The 18,432-nt window shown below is 42.1% G+C and overlaps 1 protein-coding gene across 1 annotated transcript in view; it reads right to left on the reverse strand.

Annotated features, from left to right (window-relative positions):
* The window catches only part of dock1 (dedicator of cytokinesis 1), a 157,427-nt gene that overhangs the window by 113,950 nt on the left and 25,045 nt on the right, over positions 1–18,432 (reverse strand). Inside the window, exons 12-19 of the mRNA XM_029527112.1 lie at positions 17,383–17,462; positions 15,386–15,511; positions 14,924–15,048; positions 12,010–12,108; positions 11,618–11,690; positions 8,433–8,536; positions 7,668–7,851; positions 1,154–1,251 (exon numbers count right to left, since the gene is read on the reverse strand). Coding sequence (XP_029382972.1) covers positions 1,154–1,251; positions 7,668–7,851; positions 8,433–8,536; positions 11,618–11,690; positions 12,010–12,108; positions 14,924–15,048; positions 15,386–15,511; positions 17,383–17,462 — 889 coding nt within the window. The remainder of the gene's footprint in view (positions 1–1,153; positions 1,252–7,667; positions 7,852–8,432; positions 8,537–11,617; positions 11,691–12,009; positions 12,109–14,923; positions 15,049–15,385; positions 15,512–17,382; positions 17,463–18,432) is intronic.

Consider the following 18,432-nt stretch of genomic DNA (forward strand, 5'->3'; position numbering starts at 1 on the left):
TAATGCCAGAGTGAAAATACACACTGACAGCCTCAGAGCACTCTGAAGGAGATTGAGTGCTAATGTAGTGGTAATAATAATCACACCCCTGTGGCTTAATGAACTGTTACAGCTGTGGTTGACACGTCTATTTGGCTTGATCAAAACTGTCAGCTGAAGGACTTCTTTTGATGCAGTGCAATCTTCTAGCCAACCCCAAATATCCCAATTTATTTTTTGAGTGCTTAATAAAGCACTCAAGAAGCACCCGCCCCACTGAAATGGACAGCAGGTCATCTTCTCCCTTTTTTTCACCCTGCAGTGCTATGTGCTCCATCCGCACTCTACACATTCACAAAGCACGGAGAACAGCAACTTAAAAAATAGCAGCCTATTCCCTCTGGCAGGAAATAAAACGCTATGTGAAATTACTCCAAAGTAGCTTCATTTGTTTGGAACATTTAGGCCCTGTTGGGATCCGGCATCCAGATCCGTCATGGGTGCACCAATCACAAGCAAACAGCTCCGAGCATTTGACATCCGATCGCTTCGACCACATTCAGAGGTGGTCCAGGCCACATGTGCCACATTGTTTTAGCTGTGTGAATGCAAATATGCCACTTTGAAGGACTGCCTATTCAACTGGCTTCCTCTAATTAGTCCCACAGTTTCATGAAGAACCCAATGAACCCAGAATACTTCAGTATTTCAAATGTCTGAAACCTTATTTCACTGTGGATCTCATTGGCTCACTAGCTCTTACACACACACACACACACACACACACACACACACACACACACACACACTTTGGGACAATTGGTTTTTTGAGTAAGGGGTGTGATCCAATCACAAGTGGTCAATCAGGACGCATGTGGTGATGCATTTTAACAGCTGCTCTGAACTGACACGCTCGCAGCTGCCTACTTGTGATGCATGATAACAGCAAGTCTGAATTGAGCCTTAAGAATGTTTCTGTCTGTCCAGCTGAGAAGATCTTTTGTCTGTTTTTGCCAGTCTGCATCAACTCCTTTTCCGTACAAACACTTTCAAAAGAAAGCGAGTAAAGATGATTAGGTTTTGGCTGCTGAGGGTTTTTCTGACACAGCATCAAAACAAAAGATAAAAGGCAAAAGGCGGTCAGCTCAGCAGAGGAGCACTTTCACCCCCTCACCTTGACAACCTCGCCACCTTCCACCTTCATCAGCTGACGGAGGTTCTTCTGCAGGAGGCTGGTGTTGGAGCGCCATTTCAGCAGGCCGAGTAGATCCACTGAGGAAAAGAGAAAACAAACAGACAAACCAAAAGTCATTACCACAAAGCAGAGTATTGAGTTCATCCAGCCAATTAGAACAAAGAGGCGAGAGATATGGATAGACTGTGAAAAATGACAATTAAGGTGTGGGGGTCAGAAATTAGCTGACCTGCATACACATACAGACTCACAGACACACCAAAATGAGTCTGTTTGCAAATTCCACAAATACAGGATAAGTAATTTTATGAGTCCTCTTCTAATCATGGAAAATGGATTCCGGCGCAAGAGGATTAATCATTATGTGACTAATCATGTTCAGGGGAAAGCTCATTTAGACCTCCTTTGGCAGGTTATCAAATTTGGTGCTTCCAAAAATGCGCTGGTGACACTTAGGTCAGTGCATATAACAGCTCTGTTATCATGATTCAGAAAAAAAGCTATAAAAAGCTAAAAAAGCTATGTTTCTTATGATGGCAATGTTAATTGTATCCAAACTGCAGTCGGTTAAGCTGCCAACTTAAGTACAGACTGAAAACAACTCAAAATGTATAATGTGAATGTGTAAATTGACCTCAGATATGGACTTCACGGACCACTCTGCATTTGCTCCAGCTTTCCATGCACCGTCCTCAAAGTTAACACTTGGACCTCACGCTATGCATTCATGCCAAAATGAGCATCTGCACATCAGTGAGCAGACGTGGGTAACTCAGAAACTCATTTCACAATATTTTCTACCTCATCTGGTTTGATGCTTGTGGCTTTGATGCCAAATTTTAACTTGAGCTCCACTGCAAAAAAAAAAAAAAAAAAAAAAAAAAAGAACTCTCTTTTAGAGCAAAATGTCTACAAATTTACTGAAATGGAAATTGGACATTTTTTGTACATCCAATCTTATTCAAATTACAGTCCAGGCCGCATATTCACAAAGAATGTTCCTTAAAAAACAGAACAACGACAAACAAACAAACAAAAAGAACTATGGATTATGCCAAATAGAGGAGTACTCGACGATACTGGGAAAGCCCAAGTGTCTTCTGTAACTCCACCACCTCTCCTCTGAATTACTGTGCCAACCCATCAGGATCCCTAAAACTTCCCATGACAAGAGCTCAATTGGTGTGACTGAAGCTGTGATTCAACTTTTATTTGTTTCCACCTATGCGAACCATTCAAACAGCTACAGTTTAAGGGTAAAGCTAGGTCTCCTTTGCTTCTCTGATCATAAAGCTTTATGGAAAATGTCAAGGGTACTATGACTGAATCACATCTGTCTAGAGGAATAGGGGATGAGCACAGAATGTAATCCACATACAAAAATTACTTATGTCCTCTGCCCTCTATCCTTTATCCTTGCTTCTGCTCTTACTGCTGTTGCCAGGGGCTTTAAACATAAAGTGAACTATATCATGGAAAACAGATCTTCTTGCTTCAATTACCTTGAAGGGTAAAAAAAAAAAAAAAGATGGCATCTGCTCACTGCTGTAGATGAATCCCATCTCAAGATGGGGATCAAAAAAAGTATTACCTTCTGTGCACAAAGGGAGCAGGCCAACTCTACAACTACTCATTAGTTTATTTGTTTCATTATTTCTTAATTTGAGATTTGCTAAAAGCTAAAACAAGGAACAGTGACTTTTGACATTGTAAGCAGCCTCTAAGTAAAGAATGTTTGGTCATTTGCTTTCAGTAAGAGATCACCAAAATAGTTTCCAATAAAGCTGTCCTTGAAATAAATGGTGAGTTAACTTGTCCTGTCTAAAATGAAGGCGGCAAACTTTCTCAGGAGCATGTTTGTGTTTGGATTATTAGCCTTGCTGCCAAAGGAAGAGATGTCAGCAAAACCTGAATCCTGACTCACTTGATTCCGTGCCTCTCTCAGGGACCATTTTCTGGGGCTTTCCTCCCTTGCTCTCTCTCTCTCTCTGTTTGCTTCCCATGCTTGGTTCGGTATGAAAAAGCCAATCAAGCATTGCGACATCTGATGGATGCCTATGATTTAAAAACCTGACAGGGTTCAGTTACAAAACCCTGTCTAAACTACCAGGGATCGCCCTTCCCGAGGACACGTGAATTTGAAAATGACGCTGTAGCACCTGAGAAACACAAATGGAATGAAATGGGGATAAATCATCAGGCAGCTTGCTCCCAATGGGGCACTTTCTTTAGTACAGGGAACAGTGATAACGTCAGGCTTGCCCAGGAGTTACATGGAAAAAAATGCCTCCGACATATTATCTGCAAGAGAATGGATGTCTTTGCAGGCAGCTGAATTTAACAATGCTACAAAAACGGCAGCTGGAGAGTGGTGGCGTAATTAATTCAGGGAGAACAGGTTATATCATCATGGCACAACTCAAAAGCAAAAGCCTTTCTAATACCATTTAAATGTTTGTTTAGAGTACATCTTCCCAGACTGGAAAGTATTTTGTGGTTTATTTTTTTACCAGCAAACGCAACCACTAAGTAGTTTAATAGCCTTGTCTTTTTTCTTTACAGTAATAGCCTTGAATTTGTTTCTATAATTTCAAAATGTACACCTTCTGAATGACATAACAGCACTTTCACACACAGCAGGAACATGAAGTCTTTGCTAAATATTTCTCCTTGTAATGTTGTTTTTTCTTCCAGCCAAGGTGGGAAATGGATTTTAATACATCTTCCACCAGATCAGGTCTGCTGTCATTAAAGCTCTGCTTCTCCTCCAGCCTCCACTGAAAGAAGCACACTGCAAATACCCAGGGACGAACCAGCAGCCACTTCACATGGGCTCCCAGCGCTGGGAGACCGCCTGCATAAATCTAGCTTAATTAAAAAGAGTGTTTCATCTCAGACGTGGGGATCAGGGATGAGGTGTCATGTGTACGAAGCAAGTAGGCTTTTGCAAAGGGCCATTCAAAGGGCCTTTTTTTTTCCTTCCTCTGCCAGTGTAAGTCTTCAGAAAAACCTCTTGAGAGCAACCAGTTAAAGGAAAATGAACATGAGTTGGCATGATGATGGAATACAGATACGCCTGGAGCTGCAACGAGAAGACAATGTTCAGGATCAGCTCACATGTGGATAATTTCCACAATGAATCAATGCATTATTTGGTTTACAAATAGTAACAAAAAAGGAAATGAGGATTTTCCAGAGGCTAAGGTAGGCTTTTTAGTTTTCTGTTTGGAGCAACTGTGGCTCGGGCAGCTGAGCAAGTCGTGGGCTAGCAGGAATGGCAGTTTGATCATGGTCTCGTGTGGGGTCCTCAAGCAAGAAACTAAAATCCCAAATTGCTCCCAGTGGTCGGGCAGCACCTTGCATGGCACTCATCACATCTGTGTGGGAGTATTTGAAGGAGTAAGTTGTAAAGCACTTTTTTGCTAAATATTAAAAAAAAAAAATAATGTAATAAAAAAAAAAAAAAACAAGTCAAGCAGATTAATTACTGGTATACCAGAAAGAAAGGAGGCATCTAATGAGCAGATTAATGTTTGACATTTGTTCTATTCGTCAAATGCAAACACTGTTCGAGGGTGAAATACGTGTCTGAAATTGTAAAGACACTGAGGATGTTGTGCAGTGAGTGACTGAGCTAGCTGATATTGGTTTGGTTCGTTTCTAGCTTTTAATAAAGCAGACAAACTCCTGCTGACCAGGCAACAGACGTCGCTTTGTTGAAAGAACGCCTACTTTTTCCTCGAGCTTTTGCGCGGGATGACCAATCCTATATAGGTCCCATAACGTTGCACACACACACACACACACACACACACACACACACACACACACACACACACACCTTTCTCTTTAATCAAACTCAGGTGTGTGGTGGCGAGGCAGCCTGATCCCCAAGCAACTGTCGGTGGCTTTGCAAATTACCAGCACAAAGTGGCAGGTAAATATCAGCAGAGGAGCTGCTCTATGAAACCAAGTCTTCTAAGGATTACCAGCACACAGCGCTGCCCAACCCTCTCACAAAGAGGAAAAGAAAAAGGAGGCAAGGTGGGCAAATAGGAAGAGCGGGCCATTCCGCCTCACGCTCTGTCCTGTGAATCTACACATCGGTTTGGACAATGGTTTGAGGCACACATATTACTTCTCTGTCTGGTGTAATCAGTGTAGGCAGGTTCTGCTCATGACAGCGCTCCTCTGCTGACATCACCGCCCACTGAGCAGAGGCACTCATGCCTGTATTTAAATGACAACTTCAACCGCAGACTAAACTTAATAACCCTCAAAGGGAACATTACTGTAACGGCAAGCAGCACCCCATTCCTTTACAGAATATTCGCAGCAGCACTCTGACAACAAAACTCTCCCCTGGTCCCAGAGATCAGACAAAGGCCTGTTCTGGGGTCCACGGCGTCCTCATTAAAGAGACCTTATGAGCATTTGGTGTGCATGTTATTGGGGCTACATCCAGGACAAAGTCAAGATGTTAGACAGAGAAAATGCAGCAGGGTCGCATAAGACCTCTGCATTAACGTGGCAGCTGGTGGAGAGCAGACCTCTGCGGAAGATCAGTGTAAACAGGGAGCGTGTTGCAAAATGAAAAGGCTGTTTCCAAACCGTCAGCACATCAAGTGAAACAACCATATGTTCTCCTTAATCGTACATAAATGTGCTGAGCTGCACGAAGGAGCCGAAGTTTTGCGGCTCATACGGTCTTGAAATGTGAGCAGAGATTCACAAGCTTCAGCATTCCAGTTTATGCTGAAGATGCTGTGACGAGGATCGTATCTGTTGTCTGACTAAGGTCCATCTATACAAAGCTGTAGATGAAGGTCCAGTGAAAGGTAATTCAAGTTTAGGACAAGCTGGATCTGAAGGGAAATTATACTGCAAGGCTGCACTCATTTAGTTAATTGCTGAAATTTAAGGATGCAGCTACAATGCCAACCCAAAGCCAGATGGGGAAAAGGAAAAATATACAGCTTTTAAACAAAGTCTGAACTTTTTCTGGAACTGAAAATGAAGCTGAACAATATAATTATTACTCAAAGAGTCTGTTGTAAACATTAATTTACAGACTGAACACCCGGTTCAACTGACTGTATTTGCTCTATAGCTGCTTGATAGATTATTGACAAATTTAAGATCCAAGTCGTAATAAAGCGAAAATATCGTTCAATAAGGTAAAAGATTTTGAGAGGATGTGGTTGCTGATCTTTTCTGAGCAGAGACGAAGAAAACCTGGATTTGAGGTTTCTAAAGGATGATATTGTATTTAGCATCTGAAGTTGGTTAAAACAGGTCTGTAGCGCAAGGATTACCCGGTGACAACTCTGACAGCGCAAACTAACTGCAAAGTGCTTGACTATAAAGACACAACAGCAATTTGCTTCAACAGGTCACTCCTTAGCTTTTCCAGGAACTTGGCAATTGATCAACTACTTATTATCTTGGTTTTACCACAAATGAAACACTTCTAAGTCGAACAGGGTGTTATTTTGGGTTTACCTTCCAAGTAGAAGTAGCAGTCAATCTGTACTGTTTTTATTCTTACTCTGTTATAGGCCCATGGCCAAAAAGTGCTGAGAGGATGGAGGCACCTTTCACTTTAACTGTAATTAAAATGGTGAGGCGTAATTGCACACAAAAAGAAGCACAAGAGGAAAGCAAAGCAGACACGAAGGATTAGTCTATTAGAGTAACTGTGAAATCAGAACTGGAGAGATTTGGCCAGACCAACATTTCGCACGATCCACTTTGAGACAGTCTGGAAAATTGCACCGCATCCATTACGGTTTCCAGTGAAGTCTATAATCGTGTACTGCAGTCCATCTTTGATGGGATTGCCCCAGGTGTGACCACGTCAGGCAGAATGTTGAAGTTTCAATGTAAACACCTGCCAAAGTATTCAAAACCGCCTCTGTGACAGTGCCTATCTCCATGGAGCACACACACTTACACAAACAGGCTCACAAGGTGAAAATGACCCTGGCCGTAATGCCGCAGCTGGTAATAAAGGCTGCAAGGGGGAGGGCATAAAACGGCAAAATCCTTAATCAATAGCGTACAAAGCAGAGATGGGATTTTCTTAGCTTAATAAGTGTAGCTCTCCTTAGTTCCTTGGGATTGGATAGACTCACATCTACTGATTGAGACGGACTGAAAGATGAAAAGAAAGTAGGTTAGGGGGAGAAGATGATGAAGGGAAAAGCGCCGAGTGAGAGCAGGAGTCCAATGATCGAGTGAAAGGGGCGAAAGACAGCAGACGTGCTGGAGTCCTACATTAATGGATATGGAGTCACTGTGCATGAATAATCTGTCTTTCACTCACATCAGCAGCTGTGACCCAAAAGTGGCTTCAGAATCCACAGGCCACAAAATATATACAAAAAAAAAATCTCTTTCTTCAGCTCTCATTATAAAATGCGAAAATGACTCCACCACAGTAGCAAACAGAGTGGAGATTAGTTGGAAATGCAGAAGGATGAGAGTCTTTTACCATTCTGTGTAAGCTTGGTGGAGCAGACCAGGGTGGAGATCTGGAAGGAGTCCTTGCTGATGGTGCAGTTGCCCAGGTTCTGGGTGCTTTTGCCGGTGGTGGAGATGCCTTTGTCTTCTAGCTCCAGCTTGGTGGCAGGTAAGTTCAGGTACAGAGACGAGTCTTCCATCTTCTTTGCTTCCGCCTGGTAAGTCAACACATGGCAAAATCTACAATTTAATACTGAGGCAGCTGAGGGAGCTGATTCATTTTCGCAGCATAATTGAAATCCATATCTATGTTTATGATGGGATGAATTGCTTTGTTCTGTTACTGTTAGTTTTCATTGTGTCTTATGAAAATATTGTTTTTTGAGCCAGTGACCATGTGTGAATAATAATACTTTTTACCATGTGGCAACAGTGACGGACAATGGTAAAGGAAAGAAAATGAGAAAGAAAAATTTAATTGGGTGATTTTTTCCCCACATTAACTTTTTGATTAACATAAATGGGCACCGTGATGCAAAGGTATCATTATGCCAGGGATTTTAATTGGAAGGTAATTTCATTTCACTGTGGGGGTTGATGTGCACCTACTACATAATTCTCCATAGAAGGCAAAGAGGCCATTATTACTGTAGCTACTAATAAGACTGGCCAATTTTTCACCTGCGACTCATCTCAGCTGTGACCTTGTCATGAGGAGTGTGGGCAGCTACTGTAACAGAAGATACACCAAAGATTGACTTCTAACCAGGTTATGGAACACACATTCCACATTTACCTTGTACACAATGAGATCATGCTCGCCGTCCCTTAGAGTCGTCCCATCATACCTCATCAGCTTCACAAAAGACAAGGCGAATATCTTCTCAGATTTATCTTTTGCTGTGGGAGGAGGAAACGGTAGAAATGAGCCAAAGGGGAGATGTTGATGGTTCCTTATGCTTCCTTTGGGTGACATACTTTACCATGAACTTTTAGCTTCTGTTCATACCTTCAAACTAAAAGAACAAATTTTACACAACTAGTATGCATTTTTAGAAGATCTACGTGTACCTTCAGGAAACCAAAAGCATCATGAGGTCTTGTACAGACAGATTCCACTAGAGTAAATTAAGGCAGCATGGCCGACTTCACATTAAGTCATTAACAACCTACCAGGCTAATAAAACATATAATCCCAAATGTAAACCTCAGCATTACAGTCGATGCAGGAATTTACTGGCGTCCTCTGATGGCTTCGTTAACACTGTGACAGCTGTTTCTCTTGATAAAGGCAGACCCAAATCTTTTCAGAGCCATTATACATGGTGCAAAATAGAGAAAGTGAAATAAAAGAAATGGGTCAATTAAAAGCTGATTTATCAATTATTTCATCCTTACATAAAAATATATGATCTATATATGATTTTTTAATCAGCAAACTTCTTTTAAATAGTGCATTACTGATATGTACACATATGTACACATATGAATGAATACATTCACTTCATCTAGGAACATCAGCTGTTAACAGTTTGTATAATCCCTCTCGGGGTATTGCTAGGTGGCTACACATGTAAATGAATCTTTTTAAGGGGCCTGCTGATGGGAAGCGCTGCATAAACAAATGCATAGAGAGTTATGACTTTGTCCTGTAACCAAGTATTTGGATGGGGGCACATATATCATCATCATGGATCAACAAGCTTGAATTTATGTGCAGGGAGATCTGATTCATGTAAGTATCTCAGCATTCTATCTGCATAAATCCCTTCATTGGTTTGCTGCCTGCAGCCTCGACTGTGAATAATTGCTGGGCTGGCATGAGAGGAACCAATGGAGGGAAAAAACTGTACACGTGCCACCAAGCAGAGAAAAGTGTATCAGTGACTTGGAGAGAGCTTGAAACTATCCGAATGCTGAAAAAAGTCACTTTCAAGACAGAACTACTTTATTTTTGGAACCAATCAAAGTCAAGTTTGCGTGAAAGTTCTGCACATTTCCACCTCTAATGTGGGCTGTCACTTGAGATTTATGCTGAGTGTGCTGTGCTACTTTAAAAGCCAACTCACTACCTTGCTCACCAGGTAGTGGCATAATGACAGATGAAACAGAAGTGAAAAGATGGCGGGGATCTCTTACAGCCTTGGCGGCATCTGTGATGGCAGCCATCAGTCTGATGAGGCCTGACAATTTTAGAGTGATAATCTGATGGACTGTGTTAGAGGCGACCTGATTCCCATCCGGGGTGGGGGGGTGGGGGTCGGGGGGGGGCTGGGATAGTGAGTACATGAGCTTCCAGGGGTGGCACTGATGAGCCGCTCTGTCACTCTGTGTTCTTAGTGAAAGTTCAGCTCTAGCTAAGAGCAAGAAGGACACAGGCAGATGACAGAGCCTCAACTCAACTGACTTCACCTGGAAGACCATCTCAGCTCAGCTGAATTCACCTACATTTATATATATATATATATATATATATATATATATATATATATATATATATATATATATATATATATATATATATATATATATATATATATATATATATATATATAGAGCTTACGTATTTCCCATTTTTACAAAAAACCTGCATTGCCAATCAAATGTTAACATTAAGGCTTAGCTAGTTTGTTTGTTTTTTCCTTTTCAACATTCTCTCCTTTAAGAATTCATATCACGAAATACAAACTAAGTAATGTGTGTCTACAGGAACACTATAATCCGAGCTGTGATCAGGGTTTGCGGGCATCTTTGTCATGCATTTGGATAGAATGCATCCAGACTGCCAAATCCAGCAGAATGGTGAATACAGCAACTCCTATAGACTTTGCAAGGCAGCCAGTAACAGTGATTTCACCCTCAACTACAGAGGTAAATCAGGTGGTGCTGAAATGCCAGAAAGTGGCCAAGTGCCAAAGAGGCATGTCTGCACAGGTGCAGACAATGGCAATCACAGATGAGGTTAGATTCATGTGTATAGGGATTTTAGGAAGCCCGTGTCTTGGTGATGGCAGTAGCATAGTGGTATAAACACACAGATTGACAGAGGCATATAAAACATACACCACAATGAACACATATAATCCAACCATTACACTTTTCCAACATATGCCTGCATTGTCAATTGTCAGTGATGAGTTGGCAGCATCAGCATGTCCCAGCAGTCCCAGAGGTGAGCCAGTTTCTGAAGCAAGCGTTACAGCAAGATAGCGGCAAGTCACAGTTTCAAAGGCATGCCTCGTAACAGCATTAGTCCCACGGAGAAGCAAGGTGCCAACCATGACAACAAGGCTCAGCCAAGTGGATTATAAACCAGTGCTGAGCTCTGAGACCTGACCATTTCCTGCAAATCACCTGTATGGAGGTGAGATGCAAAATGAGTGGGAGGATTTTAGAACTAGAGGACGACAGCAGCTGTGGGTTGTTTTACTAGGGAGAAAAAGCAGACTTTCCTGCCAGTCCTGCTACTGCTATATGGATTGATTGCTTTGTATATACGTACACTTGTCATGGCCCCTACTACCTCTCCAAAATAATTTTCCCTGCAGTGCTCTTGCTGCCAGAGAGACTACTTCGCCATGTGGCAGGCAGATGGGACAGCAAGGCTGCCAGCACCAGGATTCCCTGCCCTTGCCACCCCCAAAATTGAAAAGAATGTTAAAAAGCAGAAGGACGTACAGCACTGGCTGCATTCAGCAACGCTGGTCCCAATAAACAAATGAGATCCCTCAGGCATTTTTCACATCCATCTGTAGTCCCTGACAAGCCGCTCTATGGCACTGCTTTGTGCAGGGGCAAACTAATACCTGTGATTAATGTGACCAAGTGTGTGCTTCAAAGTATTTATCACCGTGCAACACATCTGCTTCGATTGGATATCTTCCATTATCTTAGTTTTTTTTTTTTTTGCTGGATTAACTGCCAGTTGTGCAGCTGGTCATTGGCAGAAGTGATTATTCACATGTTGACATTTGTACTCACAGTCCTGCGACGAGCGGTGGCGAAAGGTGAACCGCAAGTGGCTCCGGTTCACATCTTCAATGGGAATGGCAACCTGAGAGAATGAGATAGAGAAGGGATAGAGAAGGTCTGTGAGATGTCCTTGTCCATGCACTCAGAAAAAATTCAGCAGGATTAAGCGCAAACTTTATGCTGCACACAAATTGGTAATTACTGGTAACTAAAACACACAAATACATTGGTTTGATCCAGTTTTTATTCAGACTTCATGCTACAAAGAACTAGTCATGCAAACCTTGGTTGTGCTGTTCCGAATTATTTCAGAGATTCACATTGTAGGTAATGTGGGAAACAGTAACTTAAAGAGTAACCAAGAGAAAAAAATTTGATAATAGAAGTAAGGAGACTCTGACCTTTATTGTTTCAAACCAGCGTGGCTGCTTTACTTGGTAATAGATGACAGACTTGTACTCATTGATCCCGTCATCTCCAGCTCCAGGGAAGATCACATTCTAGATCAAGAAAACAGGAGCACATAAAACAAGTTATCAGACAACACAGACGATGATCTGGTTATCCTGGCTTTGCTGTAAGAAATAAAATCATGACAGTTGAGCTATTATCTCCCTGTCAAAACATTATCACAATCACAGCATGTGGAAAACTGACTAGTGCTTATTTCATGAAATGTGATCCCCGGGGCAGAAAGTCTTAATCTGGCAAAATGTCATTTAAAGTGTGGACGTGGTTTATGCATGAGCACCTGCCCATTGGCTGCCAATCACATGACAGCATTTTGGGAATAAGAAGTAAATTAGAAATTAATTATTGAGGAAGGTTGGGTTAGTGGATCCCATGCAGGGAGGGAAGCCAGGCATGGGGAGAAGGACCAGCTGGTGCTGATGGATCCATCCATGCAAATTGGCCTGCCTGGTGGGTCAGGGTGTGTGTGTAAAATCCCTTTCACCCTGGCATGAGGGATGGCTCGACAGGGGGATGGCGACCATGTCTTGTTTTCTTTCAATCTGTGCTCAGCCAGCCTACCTCTTTCCTCCCACTGCTGCAGCTGACTCCCTCGCCTGCTTGAGCACCGCTGCTGAAACACTCCAGCACTAATGGTTTCTGACAACCAGCAATTATGAGGAATAACAGGCCCCTTCTCCCCCAGCCACGCTGAGCAGATCGGAGGGGATGAGGGAGGGGGGCAGGTGCTACCTCCTCTAACTCTGCCCCTTCACTAAGCAGCCAGAATTTATGAGTTTTGAATTTTGAGGAGACAAAATGGGGAGGAAAACAGCCATGGTCTTACTGCAGGTGAATTTTGCTTGTGGGCATCTACTAATACGTCAATTAGACAAGAAGTTACTGTCCCGACTCACTCACAAACCCTTTTTGACAGAGAGGAATGATGACATAAGCCAAAGACAGAAAGAGACCAGAGCGAAGGAAAGATGAAAGGACAAAGAGGAGTGGTAGGGATAATAATGTTGAGACAAGTGAGAAAGCCAGAGAAAAATAAAACTTGAAAAGTTCCACTATTAAAACTTTACTTTTTCGTTTTACCAATTCATAGTGCTTTTGTGTGGCATGTTCTTCATTCTACCACATAAATGGCTTTTTTTATTTAAGCTTGTGGTAACTGTGACTCCAACTAGTAGCTTATAAAGAAAGTTATTTTCTACAAAATTTTATATCAAGCTTCAGACATTAAACTGAAAGACACGAAGGGGACAGTAACTCCCATGTCAGAGCCAGAGTTTACTTTCAGCCAATTAAAATTCAGGAAGGAAGAGAGAAAGAATTTAACCAATTAGCACAGCTCCCTGGAGACCCGAGCGGATGAGGCTGAGCTTTTCTGTGAACAGCTGCGAGACGTGATGTTGAAGGGAACTCTGGCATGACACAGAAACTTCACGCAACGCTGTCTTGACCACTGTCACCAATTCCAATAATTAAATCGCCGCTAGCTCTGACAGCCTTGAATACAGTGAAATGTTTGGGCTGATGCCATATGATCAGGTAACAGACCTGCACATCTGCACATGTATTTAAAAGACAAAGGTACGGTCTAAATATTATAATATGCTGCTATAATGGATGCTCTGAATCTATTCATTTGTTTTTCTTGCTTAATGTACCTTATTTGTTTATTTGATGTATTTCTTATTTATTTCATTTACACATCTCCTTTGAATATAGAAGAGGTTGTGTGTGTTTTGTGTGTTTATCATTTAAAAAAAAGCTATAAACCTTTTCATCAAAAGATGTAACTGCAGAATGCAATGGAATAAACAACTAAATATTAAGTATAGATCAACTATTTGAAAATAAATTCAACATCAATACAAACTCACAAAATTAAAATTAAAAAGTGTGTGTACACACTCCCACAGACACACACTTCCTGCCCCAGTGCCTCCCACATTCATCTCATGTGCATGTGTTCAGAACCTCTCATATGCTCCATTAATTGATTAGCCTCTGCAGAACAAGAGGTAAAGTCACGCAGGGGGTGATGATGATTAAACACCACAGAGGGAGAGATCACTGGCAAGAAATTCCAGATGAAACAAAAGCTTCTTAAGGACATGAGACACTGCGTGTTGGCGCACGATTACAAAGATGGAAAGCGAGAGTCCATTTTCTTCAAATCAGATCAAGTCCATTGGACACAAAGATGATTTCATTTTGTTTGCCTCTTCTTGGTTTTACTTTCTTGTGCAATTACAGATGTTAAGCTGCAAACCTGAATGTTAGACAACAAACAGGACTTCAACTAAATATTCAGCAGTCTAACTGATGACCAAAAGTCAAATTAGCTGAGTTGTGCATCAAGGGGTGCAAATTTCACCCATGTAAATATGCAACCCTTTGAGAAGATTTGCTAGCAACCAAATAGATAGGGGGGGAAATTATCCATAAACTTCATTATCATTGGAAATTATACCATCCTTCATCACTTGCAGCTGTCAAACTATGCCGCCCATGTTGCCTGTTCACACACTTGAGTCTGTTACTAACTTTGACAGTGACTGATAAAGGTGGATTCCCTGCAGTGGGGAGGCACATTTTAAACTAGTCAATCAACCACAAGGCACCGATGTTATATTCTGTCATTCATTCTGTCAGGTGGCAATGTGGAATACAGTCTGGCTTAGGTTTCGCACTGTTTTATAGGACACTTGGTCAGTTAAGCAGTGTGCTGAGCTGTGTGGGATTAAAGAAAGCTCTGTAAATCACAGATGGCCTGAAAGAGCGATTGGCTACAGTGCATGTGCCCTGAATCCAGAACAAATACCAAAGTGAATTCATGTTCCTCAGTCATACCTCCAGCTTCTTGCCATCCTCATCGTAAACGGACATGGTCACCTCAACGTTTTTGGGCGTGGTCTTGCTCCCCTTGTCGAAGTCCCCCTGAACCAGAGTCACATAGATGTCATTTCGCACATCACCTTTAGGAAACAAGAACCAGAGAATAAGTTACTTTTCAATTAGGCAATATAAACTTGAGCATTTAATATTTCTATTAAAAGCCTATAAATAAAGTAAATCATTATATCATAGGTGGAACCAGACTTTATGGATGACTATGGATGTCTATTAAATAACTAATCACTTATTCCAACTTTAATGAACTGTGAAATGTTCTTGTCTCTCTCACTTGCATTTTGCAGAATGGTAGACCTTTTCTGGAACTACCTTTCTAAGTGAATTAAGTGTTGAGTAAGTCAATTTCAAATAGGAGACTGAGAAAGTCAGCTGAGGTGAAGCTTTGTAAAAACACTCAACCTGGCATGATGATCTCAGGAAAGCCCATCTTGCGGGCCACGGCTGTTGATCGATCCACCAGGTGAGGGAAGTCCTTCCTTATTTGATGGATGTCTCCAGGAAGCAGCTTCAGAGTCACCCACAGGCCTGGTGATGCACAGAAGGCAAAGAAAAGGCGGGACCAAGATAACGTCAGGAAAACGTCGGCAGTGGAAAACAAACTGCCCTAGGACAGTGCTAAATTGAGATTTGTTCTTGTACTTTCCACTGTTAGTTGTCAAGAGTGGCATGTAAAAGCTCTAGGACAAGAGGCTAAGTAGAAGCCACCCTCAGGGATATGATTAGGGGAGCATAACAGAGGAAACAAGTGTGTGCTTACTTTATGGCTGGTGCCAAGTGACATATTGTGTAAGTGTGTAACATACTACAAAATTTGGTGACAATAAGCACAAACCACTGCAGTCGCACAAGCAGTTGTCAGGTGTTTGACACAAATAGCACTATACTACCTGATGCAGAAGCATTAAGCACTTTGTGCATGATGTTCTCCTTGGCCTAAACAGCACTTGTGCATTTAGTATTCTAATTAAAATAAATTCACTCAGACCTTGGCTCAAACTAAAGCCCCAGCACTGGGAGAAGAATATGTTTCTCAATAACAAATATGTCCATGACACCCTGAGGAAACACGGGGACTTCAGGGGGCGTTCATGGGTCATATTTCCTATCGACTTAGTACTGGTGGATGCTCTGCTTCTTCCTAGGTTGGGAAAGCCTCTTTTTGGCAGACTCTGCAACAGCTCTCTAACTACACTAGCTCTTCATATTTTCTCAGGAAAAGCAAAGCAGCACAGAACCATGAACAAAACTGACCGATAAATGACTGAAACCAAAAACCCATCCAATTAAGCAGCCCTCCTGTAGCCCACCCGCATCACAGGCCACCAAAATAATCTGTGTTTGTTTTTATTCACTTTCATTTTACAAGCACCCATATTGTTATGAGTGACACATCTCTCGTTGGCATAGCTGGAAGCCTTTTGTGTGCGAGCGTGACCGAAGCAGCTGCTCTCAGTGTATCGCTGTTCTGTCCTAGTGTGGGCAAGAGCAGACCTGACATTTATCCAAGTACATCTTCATAGGGCGTGACAATGCCACGGAGACTGTCATGTTGCTTCTCCCCTCCCAGCACAAGTCTCTCCGATCGCTAATGTCGCTCCCCTAACCGCAGATGTCAAATCACTGATAAGCTCCAGTCTCTGCACAAGACTCACCAGCTTAATTAACAGCTGGATTACTTACATCCTGTCGTCATGGCGATGAGTCAAACTATTTATAGTGCGAGCTGTGATTTACAATGTGACCACATGACACTTGAGCACTTGAGGACTTATGTTCTTATTAGCAAGATGAACAGTTTCAACACCCTGCCAATATGCTGGGTGTAATCACACCTGCCGAAAGTTGAAAGTATGAAAGAAAGTGACAGGAGCACAATAAAAACTTAGTTAAGGTCCAATTTTGCATGTTTAATGTTACCCTCCAACCTCAATTACGATCTAGGCCTTCACTGTGAGCATCTTACAACGTTTACTGTGAATAGGCAGCTTTTTCTACTTAGATAACAACAAACTCAACTCTGACACAAGCATTTATGTATGTGTGTTTTTTTTACTCTTTTTAATTATATTATGGTTTTGGCACATACACCACTCAGTTTTCTGAGAAAGGCAATACAAGCCAAAACACTGACTGGCAGGATTAAAAATAAAAAAAGAGTCAGGGTAACAAATGTGTAGCTTCTCCCTCTATCCTTGAATGTCGACCAACTCCAGTGTCATTTGACTTCTGGAAGGAATATAAAATAAAATTCATCTTTATAAAGTGTTGGTGTTTTGGCCAAGATAAATTTTACATCAAAGGATTTTCATCTGTGCTGTCTTAATATGGCTGTACTATATAAGGTGGGTTTCCGCCTTGGCTCTGCTGTGTCTGCTGTGTCTGTGTGTGTACTGTACCTTGGCCCTTATGATTGACCTCTTTGGCGGTGATAACTTTGTTGATGACCGTCTGGAGGAAGTCGTTCTCCCCTGCCACCCTGGGTGAAAAACGGGAGATGTTCAGCTGCTTGTGGCGAATGGCGTCATCCAACGCTAGCCTGCAGTATGCACACAACGGGCAAAAAGCACGGAGAGGAGGAGGAGGTGGCGAAGAAAGGAGGAGGGTGAGGAGTGGGGCAGGATGGGCCACAAAGTGAAGGTTGTGAGGTAGGGGAGTGGGATGAAGGAGAGACAGAGAGAAAAAGAGAGACACATCGAAGAGTGATGCGCATACCGTGACAGACAACAAAGCCACTTGTTAGCAGTTAACAGTGAGGCAGGATGGGTAACGAAAGAAACACACAGAGAAATAATCGTTTAGGAAATGACGCCCAGTCAGCATTTACAGAGCCACTGCAGCAGTGGGAAGCTTAACTTTCCCACTGTCAGTCTTGACATGTTTTCAATGAGGAAAACTTAAAATCAGATATCGTAACACCCTGCAAATACATCCAATCCTGACCCTCATACACTCTGCTTTCATTGAGAAAGCAAACTGAAATATTGCATATTGTGTACTCCATAGGGCTTCAGGTGGAGAGGGTAACGATCTGATTGAAACAAGTGAAACATAGAACATAATAAAGCAGCAGATGTGATCCAGGAGGCTCCACGTGTGTGCCAGCTGTGAGAGTCTGATGTGTGTGCAGGGGATTGCATTTGCAGTACAGAAGGCTTCAAGTAAAGAGAAGAAGAAAAGCATGGAGGAGAAGACAGTGATGGTGTGACCACTGAGGAAGCAGTAAAAGATATCTGCGATTCGAACGGCCTTCAGCGCCTCCAACAAATCAAACCCAATCCAAATAACACAGTCGAAGAAGGGAGAGCAGAGGTTTGAGTAATATAGGAAAACAGATGCAAGACAGCTTTTCAATAGATTTGAGTTTTACAAAAATGTTGAGCAAGGCTCTGTGGGACTTTAAAGAAGTTCTCAAGACGTGATGTAAAAAGAAGCAAAAACTAAATTAA

The sequence above is a fragment of the Echeneis naucrates genome, chromosome 19, assembly GCF_900963305.1.
Source record: "Echeneis naucrates chromosome 19, fEcheNa1.1, whole genome shotgun sequence".
Taxonomy (NCBI): Eukaryota; Metazoa; Chordata; class Actinopteri; order Carangiformes; family Echeneidae; genus Echeneis; species Echeneis naucrates.